The following is a 20,997-nucleotide window of genomic DNA, read 5'->3' on the forward strand; positions in this document are numbered from 1 at the left end:
AAACCTCATATTTGTCTGCATTAAATTCCATCTGCCATTTTTCAGTCCATTTTGCCAGCTGATGCAGATCCCTCTGCAAGCCATGTTACCCTTCCTCACTGTCCACTGCACCCCCAGTTTTGGTGTCATCCACAAATTTGCTGATCTAGTTAACCACATTATCATCCGGATTATTGTCATAGATGACAAACGACATAGGACCCAGCACCAATCCCTGTGGCTCTCCCATGTCCTCCATCTTTGGTTCCACGCATGGATTGCCATTCTGGTCTTCCAGAAGATCAACTTTGTCCCTTGCAATCCTTTTGCTCTTAACTTATCTATAGGATCCTTTATAATTCTCCCTCACCTTGTGTGCTAAAGCATTTTCGTGCCTTCTTTTAACCATCCTGATTTCTTTCTTAAGTGTTTTCTTACATTTCTTGTACTCCAATAAGCACCTTATTTGTTCCTATTTTTCTATACCCGCTATGCACCTTTTTTTTCCTCTCTTAATCAGGGACTCAATAGCTCTTAAAAACCAAGGTTCTTACACTTGTTATTCTGACCTTTTATTCTGACAGGCATATTTATATGTACTCTCAAACTTTCTTTTTTGAAGGTCTCCCACTTTCCAAATACACCTTTGTCAGAAAACAGCCTGTCCCAATCCACACTTGCAAGATCATTTCTGATACCGTCAAAATTGGCCGTTCTCCAATTTAGAATCTCAACCTGCGGACCAGGGCTGTCTTTTCACAAGTTTACTTTGAAACTAATGGTATTGTGGTCACTGGATGCAAAGTGTTCCCCTACACAAACTTCTGTCACCTGCCCTGTCTCATTCCCTAATAGCAGATCCAGTATCGCACTGGTGTACATACTGATGAAGGAAACTTTCCTGAACCCGTGACAAATTCTATCATATCTACTGTAACAAACTTGTGTTTCCAATTCAAGCAGCCTCTCCAAAATTTTTGCATTCACTCAGTATTGCACTGAATTACCAGTTCAGATTATCTGATCAAGTTTGTAATGAGGTTTGTAATGTGTTTTCAGTAGTTATTTTCTGTTTTATCTTTATATGTTTTTGTGGCTTTTAGAAATCATCTTTGTGATTATTCGGCCACGTGCCCATACTAACATCTCTAGCAAATAAGTTAGCAGTCAGTGTCTTAGAAATGAGTCACAAATTAACAGAAATTAGTCATCAATATTTAAACAAATTTAAATTCAGAGTATTTAAACCATAAACAAAATGGGGCTACTACATATAGATGCAAAGTGTTTGGCAAATATTGTTTACCAAATATTGAAAAACAGTTTTTATATCAGAATCAGATATATTATCTGTCATAAATCATGAAATTAGTTTTTGCAGCAGCAGTACAGTGTAAGACATAAAAAGTACAATAAGTTACAAAAATAATACAAAAGAGGAATAATGAGGTAGGGTTCATGGGTTTACAGACCATTCAGAAATCTGATGGGTGAGGGGTAGAAGCTGTTCTCAAAACACTAAGTGTGGGTCTTCGATGTGATTGAATTACTTTTATTAATCACCTGTCAAGGAGGATTAGTAAATGCATTACAAGTCTTTTGCTCTTGTTTTACATTTTGCTACACTATACAATAAATTAAATCATGTTGCCATAAACTTTTTTAAAAAAGAACGTTTTTTATTCTCTCTGAATGATTTGTCAGAGAGAGAAATGCCTTGCAGTCTACTAGATTGCATAAAATTAGGGTGTATTTGGAGTCAGCAGTGATGGATGTCTTTGGAAAGTTGCCCAGATGATTGCTGGGAAACAGAATAATTTGCAGATTATTTTATAGCCAATTGCATGTTCCATCAATGGTAGTTCAGAAAGTGATAGAACGTACAGTAACTGAGCAAGCCTACTAGATGGAACCTGGGCAGGTGGTGCGCAAAAAGTACACACTGAATGGAATTAGGTCTATTTTGTGCATAATTTTTTTGAAGTCGCTGTACAAAACAGGCATTACATTTTAGCATAATATATTTGTCCCTAAAGCATCATTAATCAAACTAGGTTTTGTTTGGCATTTACAACTGTGGATCTCTTAATGATGTAATTGTTGACATTTCAGCATTGTAGACTCACTTCTTTCACATATTGCATTGATTCTTACAATTTAATAATGTATTATATTCCAAACAGAATTCACTAATCTCCCACCAGTTTTAGAAGTCACAAAAATAATTAAATGGAGATCTTTATTTGGAGACCTATGTGCAGTCAAGGTGTTTCAATTGATAGTAGTAAAAATACACCTGTATCTGGAAGGTCCAATTGCTGGTGAGTCAGTATCCTGGCAAAATCTACACCATGAAAACAAAAGAACACTCCAAGCAACTCTACAAAAAGGTTATTGAAAAGCACAAGTCAGGAGATGGATACAAGAAAATTTCTAAGCCACTTCATAACCTTTGGAGTGTAGTTAAGTCAGTCATCAAGAAATGGAAAGGATATAGCTGAGGTGTAAATTTGCCTAGAGCAGGTGTTCCTCGAAATCTGAGTGACCGTACAAGAAGGGGGCTAGTGAAACCATGAAACTTTAAAAAAAAATCTTTTTATTAGTTTTAAACAAACATAAATGAAACATGAATACAAAATGTTTGAGAGTACATAATTAATAGTTTAAATAGACATTCAGATATATAATAATAAAAATATATAACCTCTCAAACTCAGAACAATAATGAACAAAGAAGTAAAAAGAGAAAAAAAAAGAAAAACCCCCAAAAAAAAGAGAGAAAAAAAAACAAAAAAAACCCACTAACCAACATGAGCCATTGAATAATATTAAGTACTTATACAGTAGTGCCAATAACTCTGAACCTCCATCCAAATAATTAAGGATAATATAAGTAAGGTTTAGGAAAAGACAATTCAACTCATGTGAAAATGTTGAATAAAAGGTCTCCAAGTTTCTTCAAATTTAACTGAAGGATCAAAAACCACACTTCTAATTTTTTCTAAACTCAAACAAGAAATAGTTTAAGAAAACCACTGAAATACAGTTGGAGGATTAATTTCTTTCCAATTCAATAAAATAGATCTTCAAGCCATTAATGCAACAAATGCAATCATTCGTTGAGATGAAGCTGATAAACGGTTATTATCCGTCATTGGTAAACCGAAAATTGCAGTAAGAGGATGCGGTTGGAAATCAATATTTAAAACTCTTGAAATAATACTGAAAATATCTTTCCAATAATTTTGTAAACAAGGACAAGACCAGAACATATGAGTCAATGAAGCAACATCAGAATGACATCTATCGCAGGTTGAATTAAGATGAGAATAAAATCGAGCCAGTTTATCCTTAGACATATGAGCTCTGTGTACAACCTTAAATTGTATTAGGGCATGTTTAGCACAAATAGAGGACGAATTTACCAATAATAAAATTCTTTCCCATTGCTCAGTAGATATAGGACAATGAAACTCTTCTTGCCATTCCTTTTTAATTTTTTCTGACACATCTAACTGTAAATTCATGATCATCTTATAAATGATAGCTACTAAACCCTTTTGATAAGGATTAAGGGCTAAAATTCTATCTGTAATGTCCAATGGACATTCTTTCGAAAAAGACTGTAACTCATTATACAAAAAATTTCTAACTTGCAAATATCTTAAAAAAAAAAATAGGTTTTAGGTAAATTATATTTATTAGATAACATTACGTCCTTTGAACAGCTATCATCCAGAAACAGATCACGAAAACATGTTATACCTTTTGTTTTCCATAAAAGAAAAGCTTGATCCATAGATGAAGGCCGAAAAAAATAATTAGATATTATAGGACATGATAAAATAAATTTATTCAAACCAAAAAAATTAGGAAATTGAAACCAAGTTCGTAATGTATATCTGACTATAGGATTAGTTATCTGTTTATTCAATTTGAATAAAGAGAAAGGAAGTGAAGATCCTAAGATTGAAATCAGTGAAAAATCTTGCACAGATTTGCATTCCAAATTTACCCATTGTGGGCAAGTAGCTATAGTCCATTCTTGTGTCCAGAATATTAAATACCATATATTAACTGCCCAATAGTAAAATCTTAAGTTTGGTAAATCCAAGCCGCCCTCCTTCTTAGGCTTCTGTGAATATTTTTTACCCAATCTAGGATTTTTGTTCTGCCACAAGTAAGAAGATATTTTAGAGTCAATAGTATCAAAAAAAGGAATAAAAATTGGTAATGCTTGAAATAAATATAAGAATTTAGGTAGTATCATCATCTTAATAGCATTAACTCTACCAACCAATGACAAAGATAGTGGAGACCACCTAATAGCAAGTTGCTTAATTTGATCAATTAAAGGTAAAAAGTTAACCTTAAATAAATCTTTATGTTTTTTAGTAATTTTAATACCTAGGTAAGTAAAATAATCTGTAACAATTTTATATGGTAAATGTTTATAAATTGGAACTTGCATATTTAATGGAAATAGTTCACTCTTGTTAAAATTCAATTTATAACCAGAAAAATTACTAAATTGAGCAAGCAAAGACGAAATAGCAGGGATAGATCTTTCAGGGTCAGATTTATATAATAACAAATCATCAGCATATAATGATACTTTATACGTCCTCTCCCCATGGGTAATACCCAGAATATTAGGTGATTCACGAATAGCTATAGCCAACGGTTCTAAAGCGATGTCAAATAGTAAAGGACTTAAAGGGCAACCTTGCCTTGTACCACGAAATAGCTGAAAAAAAAGGGGATCTTTGATTATTGGTCAAAACCGAAGCTAAAGGTTTATGGTATATTAATTTAATCCATGATATAAATTTTGAACTAAAATTAAATTGTTGCATTGTAGTAAATAAATATGGCCATTCAACTCTATCAAATGCTTTTTCAGCATCTAAAGAAATAACGCATTCTGGTATTTTAGATGAAGAAGTATAAATAATATTAATTAATTTTCTAATGTTAAAAGATGAATAGCAATTTTTAATAAATCCAGTCTGATCTTCCAGAAATAATTTGAGGTAATATATTTTCTAATCTAATAGCCAAAATTTTACTGAAAATCTTAAAATCCGTATTTAACAAGGATATAGGCCGATAGGATGCACATTCAGTAGGGTCTTTATCTTTATTAAGAATTAAAGAAATAGAAGCTTCATAAAAAGATTATGGTAATTTACCTATACTTAATGCATCTTTAAAAATTTTACAAAGCCAAGGAGAAAGTATAGAAGAAAAAGATTTTAAAAATTCCATGGGAAAACCATCTGGACCAGAAGCTTTACCAGAATTCATTAAAAAAATAGCCTTTTCTATTTCAGATTCCGTAATAGGTGTATCTAAAATTACATTATCCTCAACAGTTACTTTTGGAATATTCAATTTCCTTAAAAATTCATTTATTATAGAAGAGTCCTTAGTGAATTCTGATTGGTATAAGGAGTTATAAAAATCTTGAAAGGCTCTAATTATCTCTTTGTGGTCGATCGTCAAAGTACCATCTTGTTTACGAATCCTAGTAATCTGTCGTTTATCCGAAACAATTTTCAATTGATTAGCCAGTAATTTACCAGACTTATCTCCATACATATAGAATTGGGTTTTTGATTTAATTAACTGACTTTCAATCGAAGAGGATAATAATAAACTATGTTTCATTTGAAGTTCCATTCTTTCTTTATAAAGTTCTTTACTAGGGGTCATTGAATAAATCTTATCAATTGCTTTGATTTTATCAACTAATGTTAATATTTTAGAATTAGTTCGTTTCCTAACTCCAGCAGAGTATGAAATAATCTGTCCACGAATATATGCTTTAAATCTATCCCACAAAATTCCACTAGAGATCTCTGCTGTAAAATTTGTTGAGAAAAACAAATCAATTTGTTGTTTAATAAAGTTAACAAAGTCTAAATCCTGCAATAAAATAGGATTAAACCTCCAAAATTTAGCATTGATATATGAATCCGTTATTTTAATAAATAACTTCAGAGGTGCATGATCAGATATGGTAATACAGTCATATTTACAATCAGTAACATCTGTGAGTAAGTGGTGATCAATGAAAAAGTAATCAATTCTTGAGTAATTATGATAAACATGGGAAAAGTATGAAAACTCTTTGTCATTAGGGTGTAGAAAACGCCAAATTTCACAAATAGCTGAATCAATCATAAAAGAGTTAATAAGAGAAGCCGATTTATTCGGAAGAGTTTGGGTGGGCTTAGATCTACCCATCACAGGGTTTAAACAACAGTTAAAATCACCACCCATTATCAGTCTACATTGATTCAGATTAGGAAAGGATGTAAATAAGCATTTAAAAAATTCAGGACAATCAGTATTTGGAGCATAAACATTAACTAAAACAACTTTTTGATTAAAAAGTAGACCAGTAATAAGCAAAAATCTACCTTGTGGATCTGAAATTGTTTCATGATGTATAAAAGAAGTTGATGAGTCTATAAAAATAGAAACACCTCTTACTTTGGCTTGCGAATTTGCGTGATACTGTTGGCCCTTCCAAAACCTAAAAAAACGTTGACTATCCACCTTCCTTACATGAGTCTCCTGCACAAAAATAACATTGGCATTCATTCTATGGAATACTTTGAATATTTTTTCCATTTGATCAGATGATTTAAACCATTAGTATTCCAAGAAACAAAATTAATAATCCGATCCATATTGACAATATTTATTACAGTTAACACATAAGTTTTAAAAAAAAGTGAACTCATGAACCCGGAAGAAGGAAGTGAGTTCAAGGAGAAACCAGAAGTCATGGCACTGCAACCATTTTTGTAGTTTCATATAGGCCCATGAAATAAAACTACGCAAAAAGCAAGCAAAAAGAGAAAAAAGAAAAAGAAAAATCCCCCTCCCTCCACCCTCGAAACCCCAGGAAAAAAGCCAAAAAGAGGCAAGCAGGCAATCTAATACTAAAATTACTCCTGTGTCTCAGGACAGCAACTCAGACAAAAAAAAATTGAAAAAAAATACGAACAACCCATATTATAAGAAAGGGTTAATATAACAAAAGTTAAAATATAAAATTAGTATTTTATATATATATATATATATATATATAAATAAATAAAACAAAAGGGTTAAAAAAATTAAATTGATAAAACCCATAAATAAATAATACTAAATTAGTATTTTAAATGAGAGTTTAAAACTTTCAAACTCATCAAAACGGATATGATGTTCCAAGCACTAGAGTCTGTCGGGAAGAAGAAACACCATTTTATTATTTTTTTTTAAATCTTAATATTTAAATGTTAAAAATATAAAAAAGCGTATACAAACTTTAAAAAAAGGAACCCTAATCAGTTATTTTCAAGGTTAATAGATTAATAAAATATAAAAAAAAATAAAATCAGAATAAACCAAAAAAAAGAGAACTTTTACCATATATTAAAAAAAATACATGTAAGCCATACCTAAAACAAAAAACATCATTCTGTAAAAGATCGAAATTTATAGACTAATTATTACATTAGTCAACCCGATAGAGTGTCATTGTTCCAAAAAACTTTGAGCGTCCGCTGGAGATTTAAACAGCCGAATAGTTCCGTCTTCAGAAGTAACTCTCAGGTGTGCTGGAAATAACAGCGCTTGCTTGTAGCCTTTCTGGTGAAATTTCGAAATAACCGGTCTAAAAGCCATTCTTGCTCTTAAAACTTCAGTGCTATAATCTTCCAAAATACGAAATTTAAATTCTTGAAAGTTAATCATACCCATTTTCCAAGCTGCCCAAATCAGACGCTCTTTGGTATGAGGGTAATGGATCCGGAGAATTACATGTCGTGGTTTATCTGAATCAGAATGATAGCAAGAGACACGGTGTGCACGATCGATTATTGAAGGAGAGTCCAGAGCTTCTGAACCGAAGACATCCATTAGAAGTTTAGAAAAGAAAGCGGTAAGATCACCGCTCTCAAATTTTTCTGGAATCCCAATTAGCCGAAGATTTTGTCTTCGAGAGCGTTTTTCAAGATCAGTAATTTTAAATTTATAACGATCCATCTGTTGAGAAGTCGAAGCTTGCTCTTGTTGCAAAGTTTCGAAAATATGGTCTTTCTTGCGAGCGGCTTCTTCAAGTACCAAAATACTTGCTTGTTGTTTTTGTAACTCCAGTGTAAGTGTTTGAAGTTCTCCTTCGAATGATTTTAAACGCTCATCAAATGCAAAGAGCTGTTAGGTTATTTTTCTCTCCAGTCCTTCAAATTTAACTTCTATAAGCTTCACAATAGTTTCTAAAGTTATCGGTTCTTTCGTCTGTTTCGATTCTTTTGCTTTAGACATTTCAGCGAGTTGAAAATAGATCGAATAGTTAAAAAGAAAAATTCTGTATGTTTAAACCCCTTTAGAATAAGTATAAAGAGATCATTTAAGGGTTGTTTGTAGGTTAAAAAGACGTAAAAGGTTTGGAGCAAAGCCAAAAGCGGTTTACTCCATAAGCGCCATCTTGAGACCTCATGAAACTTTTAACGACTCTGGAGGAATTAGTGGCCGAGATGGGAGAGACTGCACATGCAACAACTGTTTCCCTTGTGCTTCACCGATCGCGGCTTTATGGGAGAGTGGCAAAAAGAAAGTCACTGTTGGGGGAAAAAAACCTCACATGAAATCATAGCTAGAGTTTGCCAGAAGGCATATGGGGAAACTCTGAAGTCAGCTGGAAGAAGGTTCTATGGTCTGATGAAACCAAAATTGAGCTTTTTGGTCATCAGACTAAACACTTTTGTTTGACATAAGCCAAACACCACACATCATCAAAAACACACCATCCATACTGTGAAGCATTGTGGTGGCTACGTCATGCTATGGGGATGCTTCACTACAGCAGATCCTGGAAGGCTTGTGAAGGTAGAGGGTAAAATGAATACAGTGATTATAGAGGGAAATCCTGATGTGCAAAGCCGATAGAGCCCTATCCACAGACTCAAGGCTGTAATTGCTGCCAAAGGTGCATCTACTAAATACTAACTTGAAGGGGGTGAATACTTATGCAATCAATTATTTTGTGTTTTATATTTGTAATTAACGTAGATCACTTTGTAGAGATCTGTTTTCACTTTAAAACAGAAGTGTCTTTTTCTGTTCGTCAGAGTCAAAAAAGCCAAATTAAATCCACTGTGACATCTATTTGTGCATATGACAACAAACTGGACCATGACACACTGACTTAACCTGTCTACAATCCATACAAAAGGTCTCAACCCTAAATGTTGTCCATTTTCATCCATAAATGTTGCCTGATCCACTATATTCCTCCACTCAACCTGCTTTCCCACTTAAGGTCTTTATCCAAATCAATAATATTCAGTGCACTCTAAAATGATAGCTGAAGTCACAGTAATGACATGCCAAGAATAGTTGAAAGATTGTATGTTGAGACTCTTGTATTCATTTAAAATATTATGCAATCATACTGTTTTTATATGATAGAAATCGGTTGTAAGTAGCAACCATACAGTTCAGCAGCTTGATAGTTTATGACATTTAGCAGATGTTTCAGGATATTTCTTGCAGTCTCTGCAGCTTTGTATAACAAAGGGAGTGTGTTTGAAATTAAAAATGGCTGCTTTTGATCTTCATCCAGTCTACCACTGTATTTTGACATGCTAAAAAATAATGTTGCAGTTACTTGAAATATAAAAACCAAAACCTTTAAATAATTTGATTGCTAAAGAAATAATGAGCATTTTTTCTTGACATGTATAACATATCCTGTCAAGAACATCACAACTTGTTGTGCATCAATGGCTTTGCTTACATCATCCAAGATTCAGAAAGTATTGGTTGAATGGTTTTTTTAAGATGATGAAACAGAATTTGCTTTTGTGAATATGTACAATCTTATGTTGTTGCCAAAGGAAAGTTAGCAGCCAGATTGTCTGCTTAAACTTCAATTGTCTTTGTTCAGTTTGGATTCAAGTGGAAGTTTGACATCTCTAACCTACTCCCAATATGTTTGCAGCTACATCACAGAAATTTGAAATAGTTTTCAGAAAGGAAACAGAAAACATACTTAATTGTTTTAAGACAAAAGACATTTATTTTTGGATGGAGCAGTTAAGATACAAAGTGGTTACATCATTTTTTCAATATATCAGCAAGAAAGGACAACCAACAGTTGAAGTAGGAAAAGACATTTTGGACATTTTTTCTGTTGTCTTCGGCAGCACTGCAAAATTTTAAAAGGCAAAAGTAGAGATTTTTTTTCTCTTGCGTGGTTATATAATGACTTATAGAGCCAGATCAAAAGCATTGCAAAAGTTAGAGGTGTGAGCCAGTTACTTAGCAATAGTTTCCAGGTTTCCTACACATTTTCCTCCAACTTCAACTCTGTTATCTATTTTTGCAGTGATCTTGAACCTGAATGGTTGGATGATGTACAGAAGAATGGAGAGCTGTTCTACCTGGAACTAAGTGAAGATGAAGAGGATGTACTTATCCAAGCTAATTCAGTGCCAGCACCTTTGATCAACCATGTCAGGTTTAGTGATAAAGAAGAAGAGATCATTACTGACCATAAATTAAAAGAGCCTCACGTGCATGAACACAGACTTAGAAAGCTTGCTAATGTTTTAAAAAAGAAAGGCCGGATACATGGACATTCTTGCAGCAAAGCACATGAACCAAATAGTAATCAACCACCAAGACCTGTTTCCATATTGAAACACCAACCAAACCCTAGAACTGGGGTATCGGTACAGCTATCATACAAGGATGTGTATGTTTATGTTAATCCAAATAAAATAAATAACGAATTTCTTGTAGAAAGGGCAAAGCTGTTGGAAGCTTACGTGGGGATTGTTTGTCAGCCTTCAAGAAAAAATCCAGCAGAAGGAAAGCATTTGGACAAATTCACAGGTGCTAAAACACCAGCTGAAGAGAGAATTATTGTTTACAGTTTGATTCATGGCAGTACAGCAATGAAAACTGGTCAAATATTTATAGGTAAGAGTGAAAATCTATATTTGTACATGTAAAATGTATTTTTGTAAAGGAATATAAGATATACCAATCAATAAATGTCACATTTACAGAAAAATCTACTTTAACAAATGTATACCATTTGGCAACCTGTTTCTCATGCTGTAATACAAGGTTTGCTTCTGGATTCAGAAAAGTAGTTTCAGTTTGCTTCTCATGGTCCCTCCCCACCTGTATCTGATCAAACTGCCCCTCCATATCTAGGAGGCTTAAGCAGAGTTAACCTTGAGTAATTCACTTCTGAGGCCCACTTCTAGAACTTTCAGAGAGCCTTGAAGAGGCAAAGCTGTGAGCAGAACTTTGCACCCTTACAACAGATTCTATTTTTTAAAAAGTTTTTTCAAGAATACAATGAACTTTTAAAAAAAAGTCTTGCTTCATAAACTCAAGCTGGATCTAGCTGGTATAGGATCCAAAAAATGCATTCCTTAGTATAATACTGGAACCCCAACACAATCAAGCCTTGTCGATGGATAAAATGGAATTCAGGGGCAGAGTGATGTGATGTGTCATTTAGTATGTCCAGGAGTTAGAGTGGGCTTGATACCTGTGTGCATCCCTTTGCAAACACCAGTCACAGCCAGCACAAATCTGTTGTCCATTGTTTAGGTAACTACCACTTCATCACTGATGCCTCCAAACTTGCCACTGTTGTTCAGGAAACTAGTCATTCTAGTGTTGTAAGTTATAATGACGATGCAGATGCTAGAATTAAATACTTTAAACTTTCAAAATACACATCTTTTGGTTTGTTTGTCCAACCTATTCCTGATGCTGCAATTATCAAATGCATTGCATTGTTACTTTTGATCTAATGACATTTTGAATGCTCCTTTCTGCTACTGTTCAGAGTGCTAGGTGCAGTCAACTTTATCTAGAGTGGATCATCTGTCTTGGCTTCCACATAAGTTCCTCCATATCAGCTTATCTTCAACGAAACCATTCACTAAACATGATGTCAAAGAGAGCTGAGAGCATGGATTTGACACAGTTTTTAGAGACTCCGACCATGTTCCGTGGTAGTGCTGAAGACTCTGTTCCAGGAATAGAAGTGTTTCCAGAGCAGTTATCTGGGTAGAGCTAGGTTATGAGTGTCTGCCTGACAAAGTGGAAAATATTAAATTCTCTTTTCCTCAAAAAGCAGGATAAATTCAATCTGGTTGTTTGTTATCCTTTTCTCAATGATAAGAATAGCACAGATAAAGGAGTCTCTTGAGTCAGTGACTTAAGCCAAACTGGCACGAACTGCTTTGTCAATTACTTTCTATCATAAGGCTCTGAAGCATGGATGGCTATTAATGAAAGCAGTGTTCAATATTGCTCAGTTCCATAGATAACAAAACAAAATAAATAACATTTCAGCCAGATGAATGAACATCTTGAACAAGAGAAACAAGTCACCATTTATTCCAGAAGAATATCTTAATATTGTCATGCCAGAAATATTGTGATTATAAGAACCATTCATAGGCTGGTTATCTTACAGCAAGTCACACATCACTGAACAACCCTAACCTTTTTCACCATCATAAGGCACTTTGTTTAGATTGATCAGTTTAGCTCCTGGAACAACCAAAGGACTTGCTGCTCTACAGAACAAAGTAGGTGATTTGACTGTCATGTACCACCTTAAATCTTAACTATTTATTTGGACTTGTATATCCAGGTATTTGGTGGGAATGCATTGTATGAAACTAAATGGCTTAAGAGTGTCAAAGGATTTGGTTGAGATTGAATGGCAGCATTGACTCTCTTCAGTCTATACCTTGTATATGGTTAATTGTACCTGAATAGTAAGTCATAACCTCAAATTTTATTTTTCCCATGCACAATGAAGTTTATGTACATCAGTGTCCAATGTAATAAACAGTTATTAATCGTGGCAGATAGTACACTTATGGAAGAGGGAACAGAATGCTTAATGTAATTTTAATAACATTAAGCATTAATAACATTTAATAACATTAATAGCATTTAATAACATTAGAGAAAGGTTGAGCTAAAGGTTAGCAGGTTGGAATGCCAGAGCTGGAGGTTCTCAATGCTATGGTTACCAAACAGCAGGAGGTTTTTTTTTTGTTTTTGACTTCAGCCAGGTCCATAGGAACCATCTAGTTCTATGAAACAATTCAGACAAATTTTCTAATAACCATGTGTTTTTAGTAAGTTGTCATTCATTGAAGCATCTTGGGAAGTGCATAGAAGAATATGGTCCAATCTTAATGTGTAAATATACAATTTCTAAATGATACAAGGGACTGACTAACTTAATATGTGTGTTACAGAATAAAATTGATTCACTCCACATTGAACAAAAACATTGCTTACTTTGGCTCTTGGACTGGATCATTGTATTCAAAATAATTAAAATGGCTGTTAATCAGAAGACACTTCAATTTCATTACAAACAGACTCTGGCAACCTAACCCCTCTAAACCTTCTTGTATTCATCCTGTATCAAAATCAGTTACAGTAGTGCTAGAATGTTTGTGAACCTGGTAGAAGTTTCTCTATTTTTTTATAAATATGACCTAAAATGTGATCAGATTTCATGCAAGTCCTAAAATTAGATAAAGAATCAATTAAATAAATGACACAAAAATGTATACTATAATACTATTACAGTATTTGTTCCCTTCCTGTTTACCCTGTATAATCAGACTTTAGACACTAAGTCATGCCATCTGCAGAAATTCTCTGACGACTCAGCAAAGGGTGCATAAGGAAGGAAGGGAGGATGAATACAGGGCCCTGGTGGAGAATTTTGTCAAATGGTGCAAACTAAATCATCTGCAGCTCAACATCAGTAAGACAAAGGAGAAGGTGATGGACTTTAGGAAGGCTAAGCCCTCACTGCTCCCTGTTACTATTGATAGTGAGGACTTACAAGTACTTGGGGGTGCGCCTGGAAGACAGACATGAGTGGAGCACCAACACAGAGGCCATGTATAGGAAGGGTCAGAGTTACCTCTGCTTCCTGAGGAGACATTTGTGGTGTATGCAGGCCTCTCCTTCACATTCTACCAGTCTGTTGTCACCAGTACAGTCTTCTATGTGGTGGTGTGCTGGGGCACGGGTGATGCCAACAGACCCAATAAACTAACTAGAAAGGCAGGCTCTGTTATAGGAGTCAAACTGGACACATTGGAGGCTGTGATAGAACAAAGGACATATGGAAAATCCTGGCAACTCTGGACATTGTTTCTCACATTCTGCATGCCACCTTGGCTGAACGGAGGAGCACTTTTAGTAACAGACTAGGACAACTGCACTGCTCCAAAGAGCGCTGTATGAGGCAGTTTTTACCCTTAGCCGTTAGTCTCTAAATACGCCAACCTTTAGCTGGATAAGTGATGACCCCCACCCCCCCCCCCCCAATTGACTGTTTGAGGTAACTTTTTTATTCTTTCTTTCTTCTCCTACTATTTGTATATCTGTGCACTTGCAATGTACACTGTGACAGTGTATTTTTTTTTTTGAATCATTAAAGTATTTATCTATCTTGATGGTACATTTACACTCCATCCCAATGAGTGTACTTCAGATTTTGCTTCAAGTATCACCTCAAACCGATGATGACATGAAAGCAGTTTAACTAAGAAAATAAATAGTTAAAGGTAGTAAGTCCAAAGCGTAATATATTGGTTGAGTATTTTGATTTATGCAATTTATCCGATTTGTATTCAATGAACTTCATGATTATTTCCAGACACAACTCCAGCTACTAACAGAGCTTCAGTAAGCACACAATGAACTTGGATATTGACTTCAATAGAATATCAACTTTTCATATTTGGTTGTATTGATTTTAGTTCTTTTTTTCAGAAGTTTCAAGGATTGTGAGCTTGATACATTTACTTTTGAGGCGGGAGCAGATGAGAAAAGGGTCAAAACTATTGAATGAGCAAATGGGGTGGGGGTGATATTCTGGATGGAGCAGGCTATAGTGACAGTTGATACGATTGTGTATTGAGTTCAAGATTGAGGCAGACACATAAGGAAGAAAAGGCTGGAATTTCCACTGAGAATTTGAGAGATGAATGCTGTCAGAGCTCAATCTGTCTCTTTTAAGAGGGTACCATATTTTCTGATCCAGTTAAGCAGTTATGAAATCTACTAGTTTGTAAAAACTAATTTGGAGGACAAATATTTTCATATTCTCTCAATTTTAAAGCATTGTGATGCATTAACTCTGATAGCAACTCTTAAAAGAATGAAACTGTGAATTCCCAACGGGGAAGCTGCTTGAGACATACTGTTTGAGTTGCATGGAGTGTAATTCCTGGTTGTCTTAAGTATCCAAGATTTTGCTTTGTATCCTCTCATGCAGTGGTCCCCAACCACTGGGTCACAGCCCGGTGATTGGGGGCCACTGCTCTCATGGAATCATACTGTGGAGTTGAAACGGGCTGTTCAGCCCTCCACATTTGGACATTTTTTTTTGTCCATTTGCACTAATCTCATTGTCCTGTACTTGAACTATATCAATAAGTTTAGCAATTTGATTAAGTGAGTAACGGAGATGGGGATGGAGGTGGTGGTCGACATGGGGATGGGTGTAGCAGAGGGAGGGGGTGATTGACACGGTGAGGGGTGCAGTGGAGGGAGGGTGCAAGAATAATTTTTTAGACTTATTTGCATTATCAGAACTTTAATTTTAAAGAAATTACAACCATTCACTTGTAATACCCTCCAATCCCCTCCCTTCTCCTACCTCTTCCCTCTCCTCCCCTCCAACCCAGAACAATAGCAACTCTGTGTTGCAGAGCAATGTGCTCCCTGAAGTCAGGCATTGATCCTTCTGTTCTCTCCACCACCATCCCCCCCCCCACCCCCCCACTCCGGACCTGTCCGGGGATGATCCTGCAGTCTCACTGGGGCTGTGGAGGAATGTGGGTGGGCAAGAGTTTGGTCAGATTTAAACACTGTAAAACCCACAGCACAGAAGCAATGTCTTCATGCTACACCCAAAAGTGAATACATTGTAATAGTCTGTGGGCCACTAGCCTGGGAAAGTGCAGAGAGACAGACACAGCAGAGAAGTCTGTCAAACTCTCGGAGCGAAAACAGTTCAATACAAAATGACTGTTCTGGGACCCCTCTTCTTTGTGATCTTTATAAATGACCCAGATGAGGAAGTAGAAGGGTGGGTTAGTAAGTTTGTTGATGACATAAAAGTTGGGGGTATTGTGGATAGTCTGGAGGGTTGTCAGAGGTTACAGTACGACATCGATAGGCTAACACGAGAGGGCACAGTTTTAAGGTGCTTGGAAAGGGGTACAAGGTGGATGTCAGAGGTAAGTTTTTTTTATGCAGAGTGGTGGGTACGTGGAATGCACTGCCAGCGATGGTGTGGAGGCAGATACAATAGGGTCTTTTAAGAGAATCTTAAATAGGTACATGGAACTTGGAAAAATAGAGGGCTATGCAGTAGGGAAATTCTAGGCAGTTTCTAGAGTAGGTTACATGGTCAGCACAACATTGTGGAAGGGCCTGTAATGTGCTGTAGATTTCTATGTTCTAAACATGATAATTGTATCTGCTTCCAACACCTTCTCTGGCAGTACACTGCTGGAGCCTCTGCTGAAAGGCTTTTACATAGGCATCTTCCATGTCCTTTACTCTTGGATTATATTAAATTTTGTTAGGTTATTCTTCCAAAAACCTATTTTTAAGGGAAAAGCTATTCTTGCCATTGAAATAAAAAAGTAAATATGTGCATTTATTGCAAGATTCAAATTGTGAGAGCTGCTGTGTATGTCAGTAGTCAATGCAAACTTGAGCTATCTTGGAGTGTCACAATCATTGATTTACTGCCAGACCTTTCATTTTATTGTTCTCGATGGATTTCTCCCATCCTTCCCTTATTCCTGTATAGCAGTGGTCCCCGACCACCAGGCCGCAAAGCATGTGCTATTGGGCCGCGAGGAAACGATATGATTTGGCGCTATGAAGCGATATGACTCAGCTTCAGTGCAGCTGACTCATATCGCTTCATACCGCCAAATCATATCATTTCCTCGCAGCCCGGTGGTTGGGGAACACTGCTGTATAGCCCTGAGAAAATCCCCAACATTTACCTTGCTAATCTGATGTACTGATCTTTTATACATTCATTCCAGCTTTTTCTATCATTTTTATTTCAATGTTAAACATCATGACAAGGGGAAAAAGAAACATCACACATCAACCAAACCGTGAAGCTGATTATTTCAGAAAAACTACATTAACAAAACTCCCCTGGAGTTAATATCCTTCAGCACTCTGGTTTGGCTATCATAAAGTTAACTATCATCTGCGATCAGCTCAGGAATAATTTATAGCCTAAATTTATGGCATAGTTCTTTTGCTTTTATTTCATTAGTGAATGAACCACTATCAATCACAGGCTTCCAGGAATGTATTTTAACTTTCTAAGGCAAAATTATTGCAACAAAAATGGAAAATGCAGAAAGAAATGTTTAATGTTAAAGTTGATTACTTTCATCAGAACTGAGAAAGGTTCTCAGGTGTACAGGTAAACAGGTGTTAGATTACAGAGAAAGGAAGACGGCGGAGAGGATTTCTGATAGATGGGAATAATGAGATTTAATGGTGAAAGTGGTGATGATGCAACCTGACAGAAGCTTGCAAAGTTATATATGGAGGAGGCACGGTTTGGTGGAAAATGACATCTTTAATACCTGAAGAGAGAGGGGACAAAAACAAAGCTGGAAATGAGATATACAAGACCACAATGATTGATTATATGACAGTGTTGAAACCTGTGCCAATTTAGGAATTCTACAATGTACCAATCCAAAATGTACACTGACCTCTCCTTGGCCTTCTGCACAAGGATGCCTAAGACTGGTCAGAGTGAGCTAAAAGAAAAAAAAAACTGAAGATGCTAGAAATACGATTTTTAAGGCAATCATGGAAAATAACAAGTTGGGCAAAATCTATGGAGGGAGAATCATCAGTTAAAATTTTAGGTTGATGATATTTCATCAGAGGTCTGGTTGAAAAGTCTTTGACCTGAAGAATTGACTCTTATTTCTCTTCCCACAGATGCTGCCTGACTTTCTACATATATTTTTTTAGTATTTTCTGGTTTTGTTTCAGATTTCTAGCATCTGTACTTTTTTTTTGGTTTTCAGTAGTGTTTGGGTTCCTGGATGATGGGGAGCGAGGAAGTAAAAGGGTAGCTGTAATTACGTAGAGAATTGGAATTGGTTGATTGTCACACGTGCCAAGGTACAGAAATAAGCTTGTCTTGTATACTGTTCATACAAAGCAAATCATTACAACAGTACATTCAAGTAGTACAAAGTAAAACGATAATATAGTGTAACCGCTACAGAGAAAATGCAGCATTCCTTAACGAGAAAATCTGCAGATGCTGCAAATACGAGCAGCACACACAAAATGCTGGAGGAACTCAGCAGGCCAGGCAGCATCAATGAAACAAAGTAGTCAATGATTTGGACCAAAACGCTTTGGCAGGACCCTTCGGCCCGAAATGTTGACTATATTTTTTTTCCATAGATGCTGCCTGGCCTGCTCAGTTCCATCAGCATTTTGTGTGTTTTCAGCATTCCTTATCCTGTTCATCAACACTGTTAATGGTCTTGCCCTTAACAGTGCAATGTTTCTTTACATTTGATGTACCATGGTGCAACACTTGACAATTGGTCTGGTTAAATTCCATCTGCTATTCCTCTACCCTTATCTGTAAACCATCTATATCCCGCTATATTTTTTACCAGTCATTTACACTATCCACAACACCACCAATCTTCGTATCTGCAAACTTACTAGCCCACCCGTCTACATTTTCATCCAGATTATTTATATGCTGCACAAACATCAGAACTACCACTACAGATCCCTGTGGAATACCACTAATCACGGAGCACCAGTTAGAATAAGTCTCGCCAATCACCCCTCTGTCTTCTATGGGCAAGCCAGTTGTGAATCCAAACACCCAATTTGCCATTGCATCTTTAATCCCATGCATCTTTAATCTTCTGGATGAGCCTTCCATGAGGGACCTTGTGAAACGCCTTACGTATGTCCATGTAGACAACATCCACAACTCTACATTCATCAACCACCCTCATCACCTTATCAAAAAATTCAATCAAGTTAGCAAGACTGGACTTTTCCCATACAAAGCTATACTGGTTCTCCCTAATTAGGCCATCATTTTCCAAATGCTCATAAATTCTATCCCTACAAATTCTCTCCAGTGACTTCTCTACCTCGGATGTGAGACTACTCTATAGCTTCCTGGATTATCTCTGGTTCCCTTCTGAACAATGGAACAACATTAGCTACTCACCAGGCCTCTGGGGCCTTGCCTGTGGCTAGAGAGGACACAAAGATATTGTCAAGGCCCCAACAGTCTTTTCACTTGCCTCTCTGAACAACCTGGGTTATATCCCATCATAAACTCTGGGGACTTAGCTGCCTTAAATGCTCTTCAGTGTCAGATTTAATATCACTGGCACATGTCATGAAACTTGTTTTGCGGCAGCAGTATATTGCAATACATAATACTTTGAAATGCTCTAGCACATTAACAGTCTCGGCACTGACCTTCTTAGCCTCCTATGACCTTTGCATATACGGATGTGTACTTACTAAGGACCCCACTCACATCCTTTGCATCCAAATGAATGTTCTCCTCTTTATCTTTGAGTGGTCCCACCCTCTCCCTAGTTATCCTCTTGCTCCTGATATATGTATAGAATACCTTAGCATTTTCTTTAATCCTACTTGCCAAGAACTTTTCATTGCTCCTCTTGGCTTTCCTAATTCCCTTTTTGAGTTCTTTTCTGTTTTTTTATATATAATCCTCCAGGTTCTGTTTGATTCTAGCTTCCTAAGCTTTACATACTTTCTTCTTGTCTAAATCATCGCCTCACTCAACATCCAAGGTCCTTTTACCTTCCCATCCTTGTCCTTTCTTTTGTCTGGAATATCCCTGTCCTGTACTCTGTACAGTTAGTGTTTAAACACCCTCCACATGTCAGATGTGGACTTGTCCAAAAAACATCTGTTCCCAATCAACTCTTCCTAGTTCCTGCCTAATGCTCTTGTAATAGTTAATAGTCTCCCACAAGGTCCTTACTTATCCATACCTATAGCTTTCTTAAAACCTAAGGAATTGTGGTCACTGTACCCTAACTGTTCACTCTCTGAAAGATTAGTCAATTGTCCAGGTTCAATATCCAACACCAAATTCAGTAGAGCTCCTCCTCTTGTTGGACTATCAACATGTTGATTTTATGAAATCATCCTGGATGAAGTTCTGCCCCATCTAAACCACTTGCACTAAGAAGGTCCTAGTTTATATTGGGGAAGTTGAAATCTCCTGTGACAACAAACCTATTGTCTTTACACGTTTCATTAATCTGCCTGCATACCTTTTCCTCAATATCCTGGTGGCTATGGGGAATGGGGGTTCTGGAGTACAATCCCATCGGAGTGATTACACACTTCCTATTTTTGAGTTTTACCCATATGGAATCAGTGGACAAACCAAACATTGTGTCTTTAGTGCAAGCCATCCCTCTTATACAGGTCACCCCTGTCCCAGAAGAGATCCCAATATCCAAGAACCTGCAAACCTTCCCCCTGCCCTAGTTCCTCAGCCACTCATTCATTTGTGCTATCATCCTATTTCTGCCCTGACTAGCATGTGGCGCTGGGGTTAATCCAGACATTACTACATTGAAGATAATGTTCTCTAGCCTCTTTCCTAACTCCCAATATTCTCTACAGGAGCTCTCCCCCCCCCCACTTTCTTCCAATGTTATTAGTGCCAATATACATGCTCACCCTTCCCCTTGAGAATATTCTGCAGCCGCTCCAAGACGTCCTGGACCCTAGCACCTGGGAGGCAACTTACCATCCTGGTGTCTTTCTCAGCCGTAGGATCTCCTGTCTGTCCCCCTAAATATCAAGCCTCCTATCACTACCACACTTCCTGTCTTTACCTTTCCCTGCTGAACT

The 20,997-nt window shown here is 36.4% G+C and overlaps 1 protein-coding gene across 2 annotated transcripts in view; it reads left to right on the plus strand.

Moving 5' to 3' along the window:
* Positions 1 to 20,997, plus strand: part of intu (inturned planar cell polarity protein) — an 83,833-nt gene that overhangs the window by 11,186 nt on the left and 51,650 nt on the right. For both annotated transcript variants that reach the window (XM_059965104.1, XM_059965103.1), the window contains exon 2: positions 10,367 to 10,962. In XM_059965104.1, the coding sequence (XP_059821087.1) occupies positions 10,367 to 10,962 (596 nt within the window). The remainder of the gene's footprint in view (positions 1 to 10,366; positions 10,963 to 20,997) is intronic.

This window comes from Hypanus sabinus, chromosome 3, assembly GCF_030144855.1.
Source record: "Hypanus sabinus isolate sHypSab1 chromosome 3, sHypSab1.hap1, whole genome shotgun sequence".
Lineage (NCBI taxonomy): Eukaryota > Metazoa > Chordata > Chondrichthyes > Myliobatiformes > Dasyatidae > Hypanus > Hypanus sabinus.